We start from the raw sequence: 17,548 nt of genomic DNA on the forward strand, positions 1-17,548 counted from the left end.
GACAGTCATGCTATAAGGGACAGGAAGAGCACTTGCACTACTGTGAAGTGGTATCATGTTATTTGAAAGTGGACTTGAATTAGTTATAAATGTACATTGCAAACTCTAGGCAACCACTGAAAAAAGAAAAGAACTATAATTAATATGCTAAGAGAAGAGAGAAAATGGAATCATAGAAATACTCACCAGACAAGGCAGAGAGTAGAAGACAAAAAGGAAAAAAAGAATAAGGGTAATGAAAACAGTTAACAAATACAGTAGATACTAATCCAACCATATCAACAATCACTTTAAATTATCAACAGACTAAATATACCATTGAAAACAGAGACTGTAACAGTAGATAAAAACCCAAGACCCAACTATATGTTGTCTACAAGAAACACATCTTAATAAAATAAAAAGTAAAGTGATGGAGAAAGATATGCCACACTAACATTAATCAACAGGAAGCCAGAGTAGCTATGTTAATTTCAGACAGAGCAGACTTCAGAGCAAGGAAAGTTATCAGGGATAAAAAGAGGTATCAAAAGATGATGCTGGAGTAAGTTCTCCAAAATGACATAACAGCCCTTAATAAGTGTATGTGCCTAACAGTAGAGCATTAAAATAATGAGGCAAAAATTGATAGAACTATAAGAATAGATGAACTCACTATTATATTTGGAGATTTCTCATTCCTTCATCAGGCAGAAAATCAGTAAGGCCAAGGTTGAACTAAACAGCACCACCAATCAAATGATCTAACTGACATTTATATACTACTTCATCCAACAACAGCAGAATACACATTCTTCTCAAGTTCACATGGAACATTCACCAAGAAAGGCCACATTCTAGGCCATAAAACACATCTTAACAATTAAAAAAAAAAAAAAAAAAAAAAATCACACAAAATATGCAGTCAGAACACAATGGAATTAAACTAATAATCAACAGAAAGATAACCAGAGCCCAGCCAGGCGTGGCTCAGTGGTTGAGCATTGACCTAGGATCCAGGAGATCGAGGTTCAATACCTGGTCAGGGCACATGCCCATGTTGCAGGCTCAATCCACAAGTCGGAGGCGTGTAGGAGGCAGCCCACCAATGATGACTCTTTCATCACTGATGTTTCAACTCTCTCTCTCCCTCTCCCTTCCTCTCTCTGAAATCAATAAAGATATATTTAAAAATAAATAAATAAAATAAAATTTAAAGAAAAAAAGATAACCAGAAAGCCCCAAAACACTTGGAGATTAAATAACACATGAGTCCATGAAGAAATCTCAAGACAAATTGAAAAATATTTTGAACTAAATAAAAATGAAAGCACAATTTATTGAAATTGTTGGAAACAGCAAAAGCAGTGCTTAGAGGAAAACTTGTAGCACTAAATGCCTATATTAGAAAAGAAGATCTAAAACCAATAATCTTAGTTTCCACCTTAGAAATTAGAAAAGAGGAAACTAAATCCAAAGTAAGCAGAAAAAAAAATTAGAGCAAAAAAAAATCAATGAAATTGAAAACAGAAAACCAATAGAGAATACACACACACACATATATGAATATATATATATACACATATATACATATACATGTAAAAGCTGATTCTTAAAAAGATCAATAAACCAATTGGCCCATAGCCAGGTTGCCTAAGAAAAAGAGAGGACACATGTTACTATTATCAGAAATGAAACAGAAGCATCCCTACAGATTCTATGAACATTAAAAGGATAATAAAGGAACACTATGAGAACTTCTATGCCCACAAATTTGATAACCTACATGAAATGGACCAATTCCTTGAAAGAAACAATGTACCACAATTCACAGCCAAGATGGCCTCAATAGGTGAATGAATAAATAAATGACAGTACATTCATACAGTGAATTATTACTCAGCAATTTAGAAGAGCTATTAAGCCATTAAAAGACATGGAGGAAACTTAAATCCATATTGCTCAGTGAAAGAAGCCAATCTGAAAAGTCTACATACAGTATGATTCATCTATATGATGTTCTGGAAAAGGCAAAACTATGGAGACAGTAGTGAAAAGATGGGTGGCTGCCAGAGTTTCAGGTGAAGGGAGAGAGGGATGAATAAGTGGAGCACAGGGCACGTTTAGGGCAGTGAAACTACTCTTAATGGTATTGTAATAATGGATACAAGTCATTTCACATTTCTCAAAACAGAATATACAATACTAAGGGAGAGAACCCCAATATAAACTTCAGTTAATAATAATGTAATAATATTGGCTCATCAACTTCAATAAATGTACTGCACTAATACAAGACATTAATAAGGGAGTCTGTGTATACTTGCATGGAAAGTACATTGTTAGAAGTGTTATTCCCATTGTTATCCACATCCACTGTTTCCCACTCCCATTTTTATTAGTTTTGAGTACCTTTCAATAGTTTTCCAGAAATACTATCAAATATGAATATATATATATAATCTTCTCCTTTTTAAGAAACAAAAAAAGCAGCACATAGTAAAAGTCTACCCTGTCTTTTAGCAGCATGTTTTGGAGGTCATCCCCTATAAGTACAGAGAGCTGCATTTCACTGCAGAGATGACCGATTATTTATTGAGGCAATCCCTATTGACACCTATGTAGCTCCCAACCTGCTGCTTTTACGGGCACATGTCATTTGGAATGTATGCAGTATATCTGTGGGAAATTCTCAGAAGTGATGTCTGTGCCTAAAAATATGTGCATTTTCAATTTTGTATTGTCAACTGGCCTTCTATAAGTTAGAGCCCCAACAGCAATCAAAATGTTACCTACTGTCACGGCTTAACAAAATGTTCTCTGCTTAGTCTTACAGATAAAACTCTTATCTATCCATCCAGAGGTGGTGGTGGTGCCAGGAGCAGAATCACACACACACGGGTCACCACCAACTTCCCACAGAGAAATGAGAGCTTAAAGTTTTACCACTACATAATTCTTACCCAGCTGAAACTCAGTCTTGGGTTTGATGGCAGGGAGTTTACACTGCCACTCGAAAGCATCTGGACGGGAGCGCACTGGTTGAGAGAGCCCAGACAGAAGTTTGAAAATCAATTGATCATCCCATGGATTCTCAACAGTGAAGTCTTAAAGAAATGGGAACAAAAAAAGAAAATAAATTCAGTGCCCAAGATATTACAAATAAAGCAAATGGGAGACACGCATTAACTAAGCTTTCAAAAGCCTCATCTGTAAAGAGCATTGATTCAAATAATAAAGAACCATTTTCAAAAGTCAAAATGGATGGTTCTATACAATTCATTGTCATTTTAGTTCTATAAACTTAAATCAATATTCAGTTGAGACAAAGGAAATCAACACCAAAGACACTTGTTTCACTCACCTGGAACAGCTAGATAGTGCCTTTAGCACAATTATGGACACATGTCTTAAAGTCAGACCTGGATATCAGGTACTTCGAATATGCTCAGGATATATATTCTCTAAATTGTTTTTCCACTTATGTCAACAAAACATGTTGCGCGCCCCCCCCTTTTTTTAATCCTCACCTAAGTTTACTGATTTTAGAGAGAGAAACATCAATGTGAGAGAAACATTGTTCAGCTGCTTCCTGTATTTGCCCCAACCAGGGATCAAACTTGCAACCTATATGGTGTACAGGATGATGCTCCAACCGAGCCACCCGAGCCAGGCAAAACATGCTGCCTTTTAACACTTACACTATCTATGTGCAATCTGCATGTATGAGATACTGTGGGTTCACAAAAGAGAAATCATTTCTAAAGGGAAGAAAAAAGTTAGTGGCAATTATCAAGCCTAACCCAGCATCAATATTTACTTAGTGCTAAGCGTACGCAGAACACTGTCCTGAGTACTTTACATTTAGTAAGTCACTTGGTCCTTACAATAAGACTAAGTAGGTATGACCATCGCTGCCACTTTACAGAAAGAGTGCCACAGAGGACTGAAATTATCTCAGCCAAGATCGCAGGACCTCATAAGAGAGCGAACCAGGATTAGAACCTGGCCAGTCTACCTCCAGAGGCTGTGCTTCTAACCATTATGCAAGATGTGTCTGTGTAGCCTGGGCTTAGGGGTCCCTTAACCCTGAACCTGGTTACATTTCTGTAAAATGGAGATAACAGTATTACATTAAATGCTTGACACATAGTATGTCCTCCAATTCCAATTTCCTCTTCCAATAGGTATTTTGACACTTTCTAAAATTAAAATGGATGAACTTGCCCCAAAGCACCCTACTACTGTACTACCCTGTGATAAAGTATGCAAGTTCTGTCTGAACTTATCTTCTACTAAATGATATTCAAGTCACAGCTCCTTGAGCTTTTCATGAAGCAGCTTTTACCAGGCAACTGTCCTTATTCAGGAACATAATGAAGACTGAGAATCTGTTCATACTTGAGGCATTGACATTCCCAAGTGAATGAGGCTGCATCCATTCTGCCTGGAGCCCAGCGCTGGCATCTGATGGCTCCCCCACAACGGCAAGGTCAGTATCTACGAGTGTACAAGCCTTCAGGCTCTGCTCCGCCTCGCAGGTCAACGTGCCACCTGCAGCTGCCTGGCTTGGATGCAGTGAGGACACTGAAGACGCATGGTTGGGGAATGCTGGTTCCAGGCTTTTCTCTTGAATTGGACTGGATATGTAAGAGGAATGAGAGAGGAGGAAACAAAACACCATGTGATTACAAGCCTACTGGATTTGATCACATAAAAGTCTCAGTTTCCTTTTCATTTTAGGAATAATATGCCAAAATTGCTTCACAAAGAGTTGATTAAAGCATTTCCTTCAGACAAAGCAAAAATATGCAAAAACACAGCTAGTACCATATGAATAGAAATAAATAAAAGGTGCAGTAATATATTAGATAAATAGGTAGGTAATCCAGGGTACATTCTTTACTAGGAAACATTGAGAGGAAACAGTTTACTCCCTCAAGCTGTTATCTGAGCATCAGTACTGTCACCAAGACTGAACACTTCTCTTTATTCCAAAATGCCTTCTCCTATAACACTGAAACAAACAGAAAGTGTGAACCACGTCCAACAATCTAACACTGCTACATTTCCACACACACATACATCTCTCTACATTCAATCCTCATTACTCATGGATTCCATACTTATGAATTCACATGCATAGTAAAATTTATTTGTAAACCCCAAATCAATACTCAACCTGCAGAGATGCAGAGTGGCAAAAAATCTGAGTCACCCAACGTATGTTCCAGGTGAGGTTGGGTAAGGCCATGTACTGTCTTGCTTCAGCTCTCATACTGTGTATGTGTACAGTATACTTAGTGACAAGGCTTTTTTTTTTTTTTTGGCATTTTTGTGCTCATTTTTTGGGTGATTTCACTGTTTAAAATGTTTTCCAAGGGTGGAGCTGAAATGCTGTCTAGTATTCCCAAGTGAAGGAAGACTGTGATGTGTCTTATGGAGAAAATACACATGCTAGATGAACACTTCAGGAATAAGTTATAGCACTGGTGGCAGTGAGTTCAGTGTTAATGAGTCAACAATTAAATAAGGTGCCTTTTAAACAATATGTCGTGAGCACAGGCTCATAGGAATCTCACTCAGTATTTCTCCTGAGAGCAATGGTCCAGTGTTTGCAGTGACTTTTACAGAGAAGAACCAATGCAAATAACAAGAATTGACTGTATACACAACTCTACACGCATACCTTCCCCCACCTTTACATGCAGTATACACAAACATGTGGATAAGAATACATTTTTATACAGATGAGTTTATACATGCAACTTCATGTTGCATTTTTACCTCTTGGCACAGGCATTTTTCTAACTGAATTTCTAAAAGAAAAACCAACTAATTTTAGAATAATTTTAGGTTTTAAAAAAATGTTGCAAAGATACTAGAGAATTCCCATACACTCTTCACCCAATTCCTCTAAAGTTATCTCAAATTACAGTGGTTCCTTTGTCAAAACCAAGAAACCAACATTTGTTATGACTATTAACTACTTCCCAACTTTGCACAGATTTCATGACTTTTCCACATTGTCCTTCAGCTGCTTCAGGACCTGACCCTGAATACCATGTTGCACTTAGTTGTCAAATTTCCTCACTCTCTTGTCTCTTTTGTGGAAGTTTCTCAGTCTTTCCTAGTTTCCCAAAACCTGTCAGTTTTGAGAAGTACTGGCCAGGCATTTTACAGAATGCCCCTCAATTTGGGTTTCTCTGATGTTTCCTGATGACTGGGCTGTGAGTATTGGTTTTGGGGGGAAATATCACAGAGGTGAAGTAATCTTCTTATTACATATCACCATGTTTGATCACTGGTGACATTAACCCTGATCATTTGGTAAAGGTGTGTCTGCAGATTTCTCCACAGTTCCAGCATGGGTTTTAATGACTATACACCATTTGATCCACTGGATGTATGCCTGGAATAGAAAATTCCATGTTTCTTAGATACTGAAAATATTTCCAATATTTTATATTACAACAAAACAGATAATAGGGGTAGCCAAAACCAGAAAAATCTGTCTCTTAACCATGTACACTACTACTAGCAACACAAGTACCAAAATCGATATGGGTGCATAAATGATTAACAAAACTCTTTTTACCTCTCCATGGGAATTATTTTGGTTAACTTTCTAGCTCTTTCCCCCTGAAAACTGAAAAGGTAAGAGTATCACTGTCACCACTGATTATGGTAAAAAGTAACCATGGTCAATGGTAACTGTATCTAGGCTGGGAGAATTAGAAATATGTGCTGGGAATCCATAACTTCAGGCTTGTGGTACAATGACTCATAAAGGATCTGGACCCTGGAAGCTCAATCTATGGAGTGTACATGAGTGAGTCTTGTTTCTTTGCAGCTTAACTGTCTCACTGGGGTCAAAGGCAATAGTTTCTTGGACAGAACTACTCTGCTGGCAACTATGATTTCTGTCCTATGTATTTCTAAGTCATCTTATGCCAAGTGTGGCTTATGGTAGTCTTGTGAGTCAAAAGTTTAGTTGCACAGGAAGATTCCTAGTGGTCAGTACAAACTGTGCCCAGTGGGCAGAATTTTAAATTAAGGCAAAATTTATTCAATTTGCATTAATTTTATTATTCATGAGTTAACTATTTCCCACATATGTGTATTCATTATTTTTTCTTTTGTAAATTCTGCTTATGTCCTTTATCCAGTCATTTATTTACTGGGGCCTTAGTTTAAGGAGGAGCTTTTGAACAAAAGGCCCTGAAAAGCCTCAGCAATCTTGAGAAAGAAAAACAAAGTTGGAGGTATTATAATACCTGATATCAAACTACACTACGAAGCCATTATAATCAAAACAGCCTGGTACTGACATAAGAACAGGAATATAGATCAATGGATCAGAACAGAGAGCCCAGAAATTAACCCATGCCTATATGATTAATTAATATTTGACAAAGGAGGCAAGAGCATACGATGGAGTAAACAGTCTGTTCAATAAATGGTGTTGGGAAAACTGGACAGGTACATGCAAAAAAATAAAACTAGAGCACCAACTTACACCATACACAAGGATAAACCCCAAATGGATAAAAGACTTAAATGCAAGTTGCGAAACGATAAAAATCCTGGAAGAAAACACAGGCAGTAATATCTCAGACATCTCTCATAGTGATATTTTTGCTGATATGTTTTCCAGGGCAAGGGAAACAAAGGGAAAAATAAACAAATGGGACCACATCAAACTATAAAAAGCTTCTGCACAGCAAAAAAATAACAAAACCATCAACAAAATGAAAAGGGAACCCACTATACTGGAGAACATATTCGCCAAGGATACATCTGATAAGGGGTTAATTTCCAAAATATACAAAGAACTTATATAACTCAACACCAGGAAGACAAATCCAATTAAAAAACAGGCAAAGGACCTGAACAGACACTTCTCCAAAGAGGACATACAGCTGGCCGATAGACATTTGAAAAAATGCTCAACATCACTAATCAGAAAGATGCAAATTATAACCACAATGAGGTATCACCTCACACCTACCAGAATGGCTACCATCAATAAATCAACAAACAAATGCTAGTGAGGATGTGGAGAAAAGGGAATCCTAGTGCACTGGTGGTGGGATTGCAGACTGGTGCAGTCGCTGTGGAAAACAGCATGCAGTTTCCTCAAAAAATTCAAAATGGAACTGCCTTTTCACCCAGTGATCCCACTTCTGGGAATATATCCTAAGAATCCCCAAACACCAATTCAAAAGAATATATGCACCCCTATGTTCATAGCAGCATTATTTATAATAGCCAAGATCTAGAAAACAGCTCAAGTGCCCATCAGTAGATGAGCGGATAAAAAAAAAGCCGTGGTACATTTACATAATGGAATACTATGCAGCCATAAAAAAGAAGGAAATCTTACCTTTTGTGACAGCATGGATGAACTTGGAGATTATCATGCTAAGTGAAATAAGCTAGTCAGAGAATGACAAATACCATATGACCTCACTTATATGTGGAATCTAATGAACAAAATAAACTGACAAACTAAATGGAAACAGAGGCATGGATTCATGGAACAGACTGATAGCTGTCGGGGGAGGGGAGACTAGATGATAAACAGTGAAGGGATTAGCTAAAGAAAATATATGCATAAACCCATAGACACAGACAACAGTGTGGTGATGGCCAGAGGGAAAGGGGGGGTTGGGTGCTGGGTGGAGGTGGGCAAAGGGGGGTAAGATGGGGGCATCTGTAATAGTGTCAACAATAAAAATAAAGGTAAAAAAAAAAGAAAAAAATATTACAAATGTAACAAAAAAAAGAAATCCCTTTTCCCTAATTAAAGAAAAAAGAAGGGGTTTTTGATAACAAGAGCCAGTACAGCTCAATGGTGACAGCAAGGATTCTGAAATGAGAGATATGGGTTCAAATTCCAGTGCTTCCAATTAGAAGGTGTATGACTTTAGGTCATTTATTTAGTCTTCTAGGCCTGTTTTCCTCATCTATAATGGTAGAAAAGACAAGTTCCTACAACTAAAGTTACTATAAGATTAACTAAAGGATACAGTACATGAAAAGCATAGCTACTGTTCTGGAATATAATAAATGCTCAAAAGACTGTAGCTACTTTCACTGTCTATTCAAATACATGGGAATTTTTCTTCTGCAAAACATTAATGTATGTTAAGTCCGAATTCTGAACCAATGCTTAAGAGGTTTAAACACTGTATCTTCCTCCTCATAAAAGAAAGTTATTTTCTCAATTACAATGGGTACAGAGAAGGAATTCTGTTTGCTCAGTTCTGCAACAGTTTCTCCATGTCAGGGCCTTTGGGTGGTAAGAGTATCTGCAGTTCTGCTCCTAAAATGAATGTAAGTCAGACACAGAAACTGTTTCCACAGGGATTCTCCGCTACCTCATTGCTTTTCTCACAGCCCTGATGTACCCCATGTTTAGATTGATCATATTTATCCACAGAAAGGACCTTCTGACTTAAAGCTGCGAGTCTATAAAAATGCTATTAGCCTTTAAGGACTGAAATCCTATTACATCTTATTGTTATTTTTAAAAATATTTCTTGATTTCAGAGAGAAGAAGGGAGAGAAAGAGATAGAAACATCAATAATAAGAGAGTCATTGATGGGCTGCTTCCTGCACACCCCCGACTGGGGATCGAGCCCACAACCCGGGCACGTGCCCTGACTGGGAATCGAACCTTGATCTCCTGGATCCTAGGTTGATGCTCAACCACTGAGCCACACCCGGCTGGGCCCATTACATCTAAAAGCAAAGCTAGAATGAAAATGGAGTGACAGAACCACAGGCTCACAATACCTGAAATTTCTGTCTTTTGAGGGTTTCACCATGTTTTCTTCGCACGAATCCAAAGTCACATGGGTGCACTGTGCTACTACCACATTTTCTGAAACATAAAAAATTAGAGGCAGACATTATTGTGCATGTGTGTATACATATGATTTCATGTTTAAAAAGTCAAGGATTCCCTTATATAGTGACTTTCTTTTTACTTTTAAAATAGTGTCCAATGGTAAAATGGGCTGTAAGATTTTTTAAATGGTGGGGAAAATCACTCTAAAAGAATTCTACTACTAATAACGTATGTGAGCATTTCAACTTTATACTTCTAATCCATACAATCCTTCCAGAAAATGGTCCTGGAGAGGGGCAGGTACACTGTGAGCAGGATGACTAAACCATGGGAGGTTACTGGTGTAAGTAGCAGGCCACACCCTGCTTTGGGACAAGGACAGGGAGTATAAAAGGCTGCCATGCTTCAGGAGGGCAGAGGTTTTGGTGTTTTTCAATCAGTTGGTTGGTGTTTAGTTGATTGAATGATAAAGCGTGTTTACATCAGAAAGCTCCCTGGCAAGAGTTATCTACTTTAACTAAAAAACAACAACTATTGATTAACAGACTAAATACAGCAGAAATATAGAATAAACTTCTACCAAGTGACACTAATACTATATATGGCCAAGTATCACACCAGATTAAATTTTATCAGATACTGCCTCATCAAATAGGTGCTAATACTTTTTAATACTAGAACATTAGCTCCTATTTACAGAACCAAAGTGGAAAATACTCTAAGTGCAGCCAATTTTGACTGCTTTGAAAGGCTCTTGACTGATTAAACTAGTTTTCTTGAGTGGAAAAACCTTAAAAAATTTTTTTTTCCATTAAAGTGGCAAACTTGTGGGTTACGGTTAGTCCAAGTTTTAACTGAACTCTCCTTCAAAATTCAGAAAAGAAGTATACCATGTTGGGTTAATACTCTGAAAAAACTTTTACCCCTTTAAACATTTTTAAGTCTATGGGCTCAAATATGCTTCCATCTAGGGGAGTGAAATTCCTTGGCAGTTCTTTCACTGGCATGCATTGGTGAACAATTGCTTTTTTTTTTTTTTTTTTTTTTAAAAAGTGCCAGCAGTGACAAGAGCAAATCAGTAGTCATCAAAAAGGTAAGGTGGTTCCAGATCTCACAGTATATATATTTTGTAAGCTGGCACTTTATAAGTAATAACTATCTGGGCTCAAGGAGAATGTCACACATTAAGGTACAATTCAGATATATAAAGATTTTTACATAGAAGTGTTACATTTGGGGGAAATAAGGGCTATTTAAGTTTTCTCATTATTCTCTTGGAATCAGATCACTAAAAAAATAAAAATTTCTGAGTTGGTACTTGGCAATGCCTCTATAGTAGTGAGATCTGTAGACAAATATCAAGAACTAATCAAATTACTCTCATCAAATTAAGAAAAACAGAAATGTTAATTACTTTTAGCATCAAATAATTTAATCTGTCCGTAGTGGCCTTTTTGTTTTTGTAAAACATAAAACAAACCTATACCCTATACAAGTAGTGTTACACAACCTTTATCTTCCAGAGCGTGCACTGAGTCCACCGGAAGCTTGTGGAAAGGAGTAGATGCGAGCTGTGCAGCAGATGTAAAGTCTCCTGGGCTCTTAGGACTGGGAGCCAGTGTCTTGGTGCAGCGGACACCCCATACAGTTGAGTCATCCCAAAACTCTTCAGCATGAGGTGCTTCCTGTAACAAAAGATGAACTGAAAAAAAGCAGCCATCTCCCTGTGTCATTCACAAAATTTAACACATTAATGCTTTTGAAGACTCAGAAAAATTAGGAATTAAAGAGAAAACAGGTGTAACTCTGGCTAACATGCAGCCAAGGATGTAGTGGTTCTTTTTCACAGAACTAGCCTCTTCCTTTTCAAAGCCTAGTGGAGTTACACCACACACAAGGGTCACATTTTTCTTTTTCAATGTTTACACTTTTTTAAATTTGAAAAGTCTAGATTTACAGAGGAATTGCAAAGGTAGTACAGAGTTCTCACATACCCATCCATATCAGACTTCTAATGTTAACATTTTACAAAACCCTGGTACAGTTGTGAGAACCAGACAATACTCTTAACAACAGACACTATTTGGATTCCTTCATTTTCCTACTCGCATCCCTTCTGTTTCTGGCTCCAGTCCAGGGTGCCACGCTGTGTTTAGGTGGCTCCTTAGCCTACTCTAATCTATGCCAGTTTACTGGTCTTTCCTAGTCGTTCTCATGCTGACGCTTTTGAATACCTAATTGGTACTGTGTAGAATGTCCCTCCAATTTAGGTTTATTTGATGTTTTCTAGGGATTAGACTGGGGTTATAGGTTTTTGGGAAGAACATTAGGGGAGAATCACCCTTTCTTATAATGTCATGTTAGAGGATACATGACATCAACACAACTCATCACTGGTGAGGTTTACCGACCACATGGTCAAGGTGGTGTCTGCCCAGCTTCCTCACTGCAGGTACAGTTTTTCATTTTCTCTACTTGTTAGAAGCAAGTTACTAAGTCCAGCCTACACTCAAAGGAAGGTAAACTAAGCTCCACGTCTTGGATAGAGGAATATCAACAAATTTGTGAACAAAGGCTAAAACCACCACAGTTATTAACAACTTGAGACACTTTAAGGCTAAACAAATATCTTTTCTCCTTAAAGTTTCGCTAATATTCACCTGTGGATCTTGTCTGAAGCAATTATCATCACTGTGGCTCTGACAGCCATTTTCTATTGCTACTCATTCCTTCTACCTTACTTGGAGTTCTTCTATAAAGATGCTTCGTCCTTTCTCTGCCATTTATAGCAGTATAAGTATTTATTTTATTTTTTGGGTTAGAATCTAATATTAGCTACCCAATTCAACTTATTTTCTTGCTTATGCTGTCCCAGGTTTGACCACTGGCTGCTTAGGTTGGCTCCTGTGTTCTTTTCCTGTGCTCCATCTTCTTTTTTAAGCACTTTCTTACTTTCTGGCACTATAAGATACTCCAGGCTCGTTTATATTTTTCTAGCCCTAGCCCTAAAGTCAGCTATTTTTCCAAGAACACAAAGGTCAAGTTGTACAGTCTATGACAAAAGCAGAAACTACTAAGTCAGAATCACACTTGACCAAAGCTCTTCAGTTGCCCATAAAAAATGCCACCCCTGGTTTTTATATATACTGCAGTCTTCATAAATTCCACCACATCTCTTCCAAAACTGCAGGAAAAGTTGGTTGTTTCTTCAGGTGAACACAGGATAAACCAATTGGCTTATGCTTAGGGCCAGGATATATGGATAATTCATTGTGGGTTTTTGAGTCAAAGCACATATAGCAGAGTAGTTCACTAAAATGCACCTGTGAGGTGATACTACTATATTTGAAATTCAGCCCATTATTTGGGAAATTATTAAGGTCAAAAAGTCCACCAGAAGCATTAGAGAGCTGGGCGATAATTTATTCAAAAGAATCCACTGTAATTGGGGGGGAAAATGGGACACCTGTAATACTTTCAACAATAAAGATACATTAAAAAAAAAAAATGAATCTACTGTGGGATGAAAACCATGACTTAGGGTTGAGTAGAGCTTCTGAGCACCTCTCTGACATATCACAGCAGAGGGCAGCCTGTGGTAAATGGAGAGAAGTACAGCTTGGTAGCACTCAGGGCTGGAGTGGAAGCTGAATGTGGGCTGGACACAGAGCTGCTGTAAGAGAAATGCTGTGAGCCAACAAACAGGTGACACCTGTCTGCAAATGTGCTTGACGATGGACCATTCCAGTTTAACTCTTGCTAACAGTCCACTTGTAGGCCTCACTTTCCAGGTCTAGGAAATGTGTATTTCTCCAAACATACCCCCATTCCCATCCCTGTCCTCCTGTCTAGAGGGCAGGCTCTGAGGGCAAGGATCACACCAAGTTCCTTTTTTAGTTTCTATGCCTATCACAGTGCTTGGGATGTACTCAAATCATTGTAGATTAATGTTCCCCAAAACCACACTCTTCATATGACGGAATTTTTCAGCAGTTTTATATACACTATCTAATTTATCAGGTACAACTATTTGGTAAAACAACAAGGAAAGGGTGGTAAGACTCATTTCACAGATGAGTAGAGATTACTTACCTTTGCTTTTGGAGAAAATCTACTCATAGAGCGTTCTCCAAAGGTCCTGGCTCCTGTGGGTTTATTTTTAGGCTGTGGTAATCTAAGAAAAGATTTGCAAAATTATAAATAGTAAAATATGCCAAGGAAATAAATGCTACCACGTAAGTAGTGTTAGAAACATTCTACAGTTAGTATTTACATACATATTCCTTACTTTTGCAATAGCAGTAGCAAAACTGAGTGCAAACTGAATTAATGTGACTATGCAGATAAGAGTAGAGCTACAGTTACTTCAGTGAGGGTGGAAAATACAGAAGTTTCTATTATATTGAGTTTTAAGTTCTAGGAACAAAAAGAGTTAGGGCTGTGGCCACAGTAGCTAAGGGATGCCATACATTTGATTTTTTTCCAGGGCTTGGTCTAGCTGTGGGATTTCGTTGAGAGCTGGTCAGGCCCTTTCTCCTTTCTGCCTCAGTATAAATCTCTTCCATATTGCGATATCTTTAACTCACACTGACACTTCTCTTTCCATGGTTTAAACTATTAATAGTGAAAACTTCCTGAAGCTACCCACTCTAATGTAAGTTCCCTTGGCCTTGAAATGTATTCTCTCTGTAGCACAACCCCAAATGAGTCTTTTCTACCTGATCACTCCTGCAAACATAAACAGAACACATACGGGAGAACACATAAGGGTATCTGGACTAGTGAACTCATTCACACCTAATATAAAGTTCAAATCCACAGAATCCTTCAGTTCTCTGGTAGTTTATTACTACATACTTTAACTGTGGGAGGTCTGCTTTCTTTTGATTCCTGCATAGCACTGATGATCTGGAGAACTTTAGCAACAATCTCCTGGTCATGTGGTCAAAAGGTTTATCAGTGGCAGAGCTGGGACTGTAATGCAGAAAACTTGATTGGCAGGCCACTCTATCGATACTTCAATGCCTTGAGACACAGAGGAACCTGTGCAGCATTCTATGTCATGGTGACAAGTATCTCCTACAATGTGATTTTCACTAGGTGTTTCTTTACCCGTAATTTTCTTTGTTTCCATCTTCAAACACAGAAAAACCAGATGACAAAGAAGAGATAATCTTATTGACTCCCCAAGCTCCAGAAGACCTTGCATTTTCTGCAACAGAGAAAAAACAGCATTTAATTATTGCACTGGGGATAAAACATTATCCTTTATGCTAAACTTCAACTATAAATAAGAAAATGGAATAAGAGCTTATAGAAAAGAAGTGATAACAGCTTTTCAAATCCTAGATAATGCAATAAGTCACTTTGTATTGAGATGAAGTAACTTAACTATGGTCACAGAGGTTCACACTCAAACCTCTAGGTCTCAAGTTCCTGCCACATATAAAACATGGTGTTCATCATTCTCCTAAAACATTGTCAATGTCACCTGACACACTAAACAATGCTCTCAGTGGCTATGTTTTCCATTTTGTATAAGAAAGAATTAACCTTGTAGCTTTATATTTTAGACCCTCCTGAGTTTAACTGGACCTCATTTATAAATTGATCTTAAAGAGAGAAGGGGAAGGAGGGACGAGGGGAGAAAGACAGAGAGAAAAACATGAATGTGAGAGAAACACTGATCAGCTGCCTCCTGCACACACCCTGACTGGGGATCAAACCCAAAACCTGGGTATGTGCCCTGACCTTTTGGTGTATGGAACAATACTCCAAAAAACTGAGCCACACCAGCTAAGGCTTATTTAGTTTTATGATGATCTCTCTCTGGCTTCCAGCAGGAATTCTGACTCCAGACAAAAGTAGGCTAGTTGCTGGCCTCCAGCATTCTGCCCCTGCCAGTCTTATACCAGGCAAGATTCAAGTCAGACTTCAAGTACTCAGGCCTTTCTGGCTCTTTCTACTCATGGGGATCTTGTTCTTCTTTGGTACTATTATTTTTTTAGAAACAAAGCAAATCTATGACACACATCAAGTACCTTGTAAAACACTCTCGGGTTTTTAAATCTCACACATTCCCTGCCCTATGTGGCAAGCTAATCAAGTGAAGGACCACTTCTTGTATAATCCTTGATATTTCCTGTGACAACCATCCACAATGCTATGCACTTAGTAGCTTTTAAACAAATTGTTATTACTCTGAAACTGAGCTTCAAATGCATCTTCATTTTGATCTAGAGATGGCCATTCATCTTTGTCATCAGAAACATCAGGAAGAGTAGGAGCCTGGAACATATTCATGATGAATCCTTAAAAAAGTAGAAAGAATAACTGTTAACAGGGCTGCAAAGAGCTTTCGTTAACCCGTTCTCAGAGTCTACATATTCCAAACAAAGACTTTACCTAATGCTTCTTTTGTGTGCACGGTGGGTGACGGCTGCACTTTGGATGGTGTTGCCTGAACCATTCCCAGTGATGTGTTTGGAGTTGTGTGAAAAGAATTTGCATTAACAACCTTATGTGTTTCACACCCTATTAAAAAAATGGGGACAAGATACAATATCAGTAGGGAAATCAGAATTATTTAAAAGGTATAGAATACAAGAAACTTACTACAATTAAAACATTTATTATTGTTGATAATCATGACTAAAGACTTCCATTATTATAGTATTTTCATTTTTTTATCTTATTAATAATCCCATGAGGTGGGTTAAGGCCTGGATCTCACTCTCTTCCTCCTTTGCTCACTCCAGCCCCCTCTGCCTCTCTGTTGTGCTGAGATACATTAGGGACATTCCTACCTGAGGGTTCTCCATGGGCCTGAAACAGGTTTTCTAAGCTGGCCACATGGGCAGCACCCTCTTGCAGACCTTGAATCAAATATTACTTTCTTTTTGGACATTTTCCCCAGTCACCTCTATAGTTTTGATCCACCCCCCTAACAGGAACTCCACCCCCCTAACAGGAACACTTCCTTTCCCTTCCACACAGGTGGGTTTTGTTCATGATCACATCCTTAACTCCCTACAATAGTGCTGGGCACCTAGAGTGCTCAGGAAGTCTGGGTTCAATGCAGAGTTCTCCAGCTGTTTTGAGTAGCTCTGCTCCTACAGAACTGTCAATGGAAAGGATGTCACAGTCACAGTCACATGGGGGGAAAGTGAATGTCCAAGCTATGTGTCTTATTTTATAAAACTTACCTTCAGTGCAAATACCTCTAGCAAAGTAGTACCAAAAAGAAGTCTACCACTCCTAATTAAACGTTTAATCACATTTCCTACTTCTTGACTTATTAAAGATAACTATTGTTTTAGATGAACCTGAGAAATTTAATAGTAAAGTTTTCACAAATCAAGTTTCCAAAAGATTCTAACTAGTAAGATGTGACTAACAAATAGGTTTCTACCTTTATTTGAAATGGTCCAGGACTCATCTAACTCCTACATTCTAACCGGAAAGCTAACACCCAGCTTCATTAAGGTCTGAAGCCTTCATGAACCACGGCCACCACACAGACCTCTGAGCGACCTGCAGGAGTCTGGGAAAAAGTTCAGAAACAAACAAATTATAACTACACATTACCTTCTTTCATTTCTGCTTTGCTCTGTGGCTTGAATTCCTGAGTAGTTCTAGTCACACATCTGGAAGAGAAAACTCTTGAGACACAATAACTCTCAAGAAAGAACAGTAAAAAAATGTAATTACAA

At 38.1% G+C, this 17,548-nt stretch overlaps 1 protein-coding gene across 1 annotated transcript in view; it reads right to left on the minus strand.

The window, feature by feature from the left end:
• Positions 1 to 17,548, minus strand: part of BUB1 (BUB1 mitotic checkpoint serine/threonine kinase) — a 47,522-nt gene that overhangs the window by 10,781 nt on the left and 19,193 nt on the right. Inside the window, exons 11-19 of the mRNA XM_081156029.1 lie at positions 17,424 to 17,482; positions 16,242 to 16,370; positions 16,037 to 16,147; positions 14,949 to 15,048; positions 13,929 to 14,010; positions 11,347 to 11,521; positions 9,782 to 9,869; positions 4,381 to 4,619; positions 2,943 to 3,086 (exon numbers count right to left, since the gene is read on the minus strand). Of these exons, the coding sequence (XP_081012155.1) occupies positions 2,943 to 3,086; positions 4,381 to 4,619; positions 9,782 to 9,869; positions 11,347 to 11,521; positions 13,929 to 14,010; positions 14,949 to 15,048; positions 16,037 to 16,147; positions 16,242 to 16,370; positions 17,424 to 17,482 (1,127 nt within the window). The remainder of the gene's footprint in view (positions 1 to 2,942; positions 3,087 to 4,380; positions 4,620 to 9,781; positions 9,870 to 11,346; positions 11,522 to 13,928; positions 14,011 to 14,948; positions 15,049 to 16,036; positions 16,148 to 16,241; positions 16,371 to 17,423; positions 17,483 to 17,548) is intronic.

This window comes from Miniopterus schreibersii (assembly GCF_964146895.1).
Source record: "Miniopterus schreibersii genome assembly, chromosome: 13".
Classification (NCBI taxonomy): domain Eukaryota; kingdom Metazoa; phylum Chordata; class Mammalia; order Chiroptera; family Miniopteridae; genus Miniopterus; species Miniopterus schreibersii.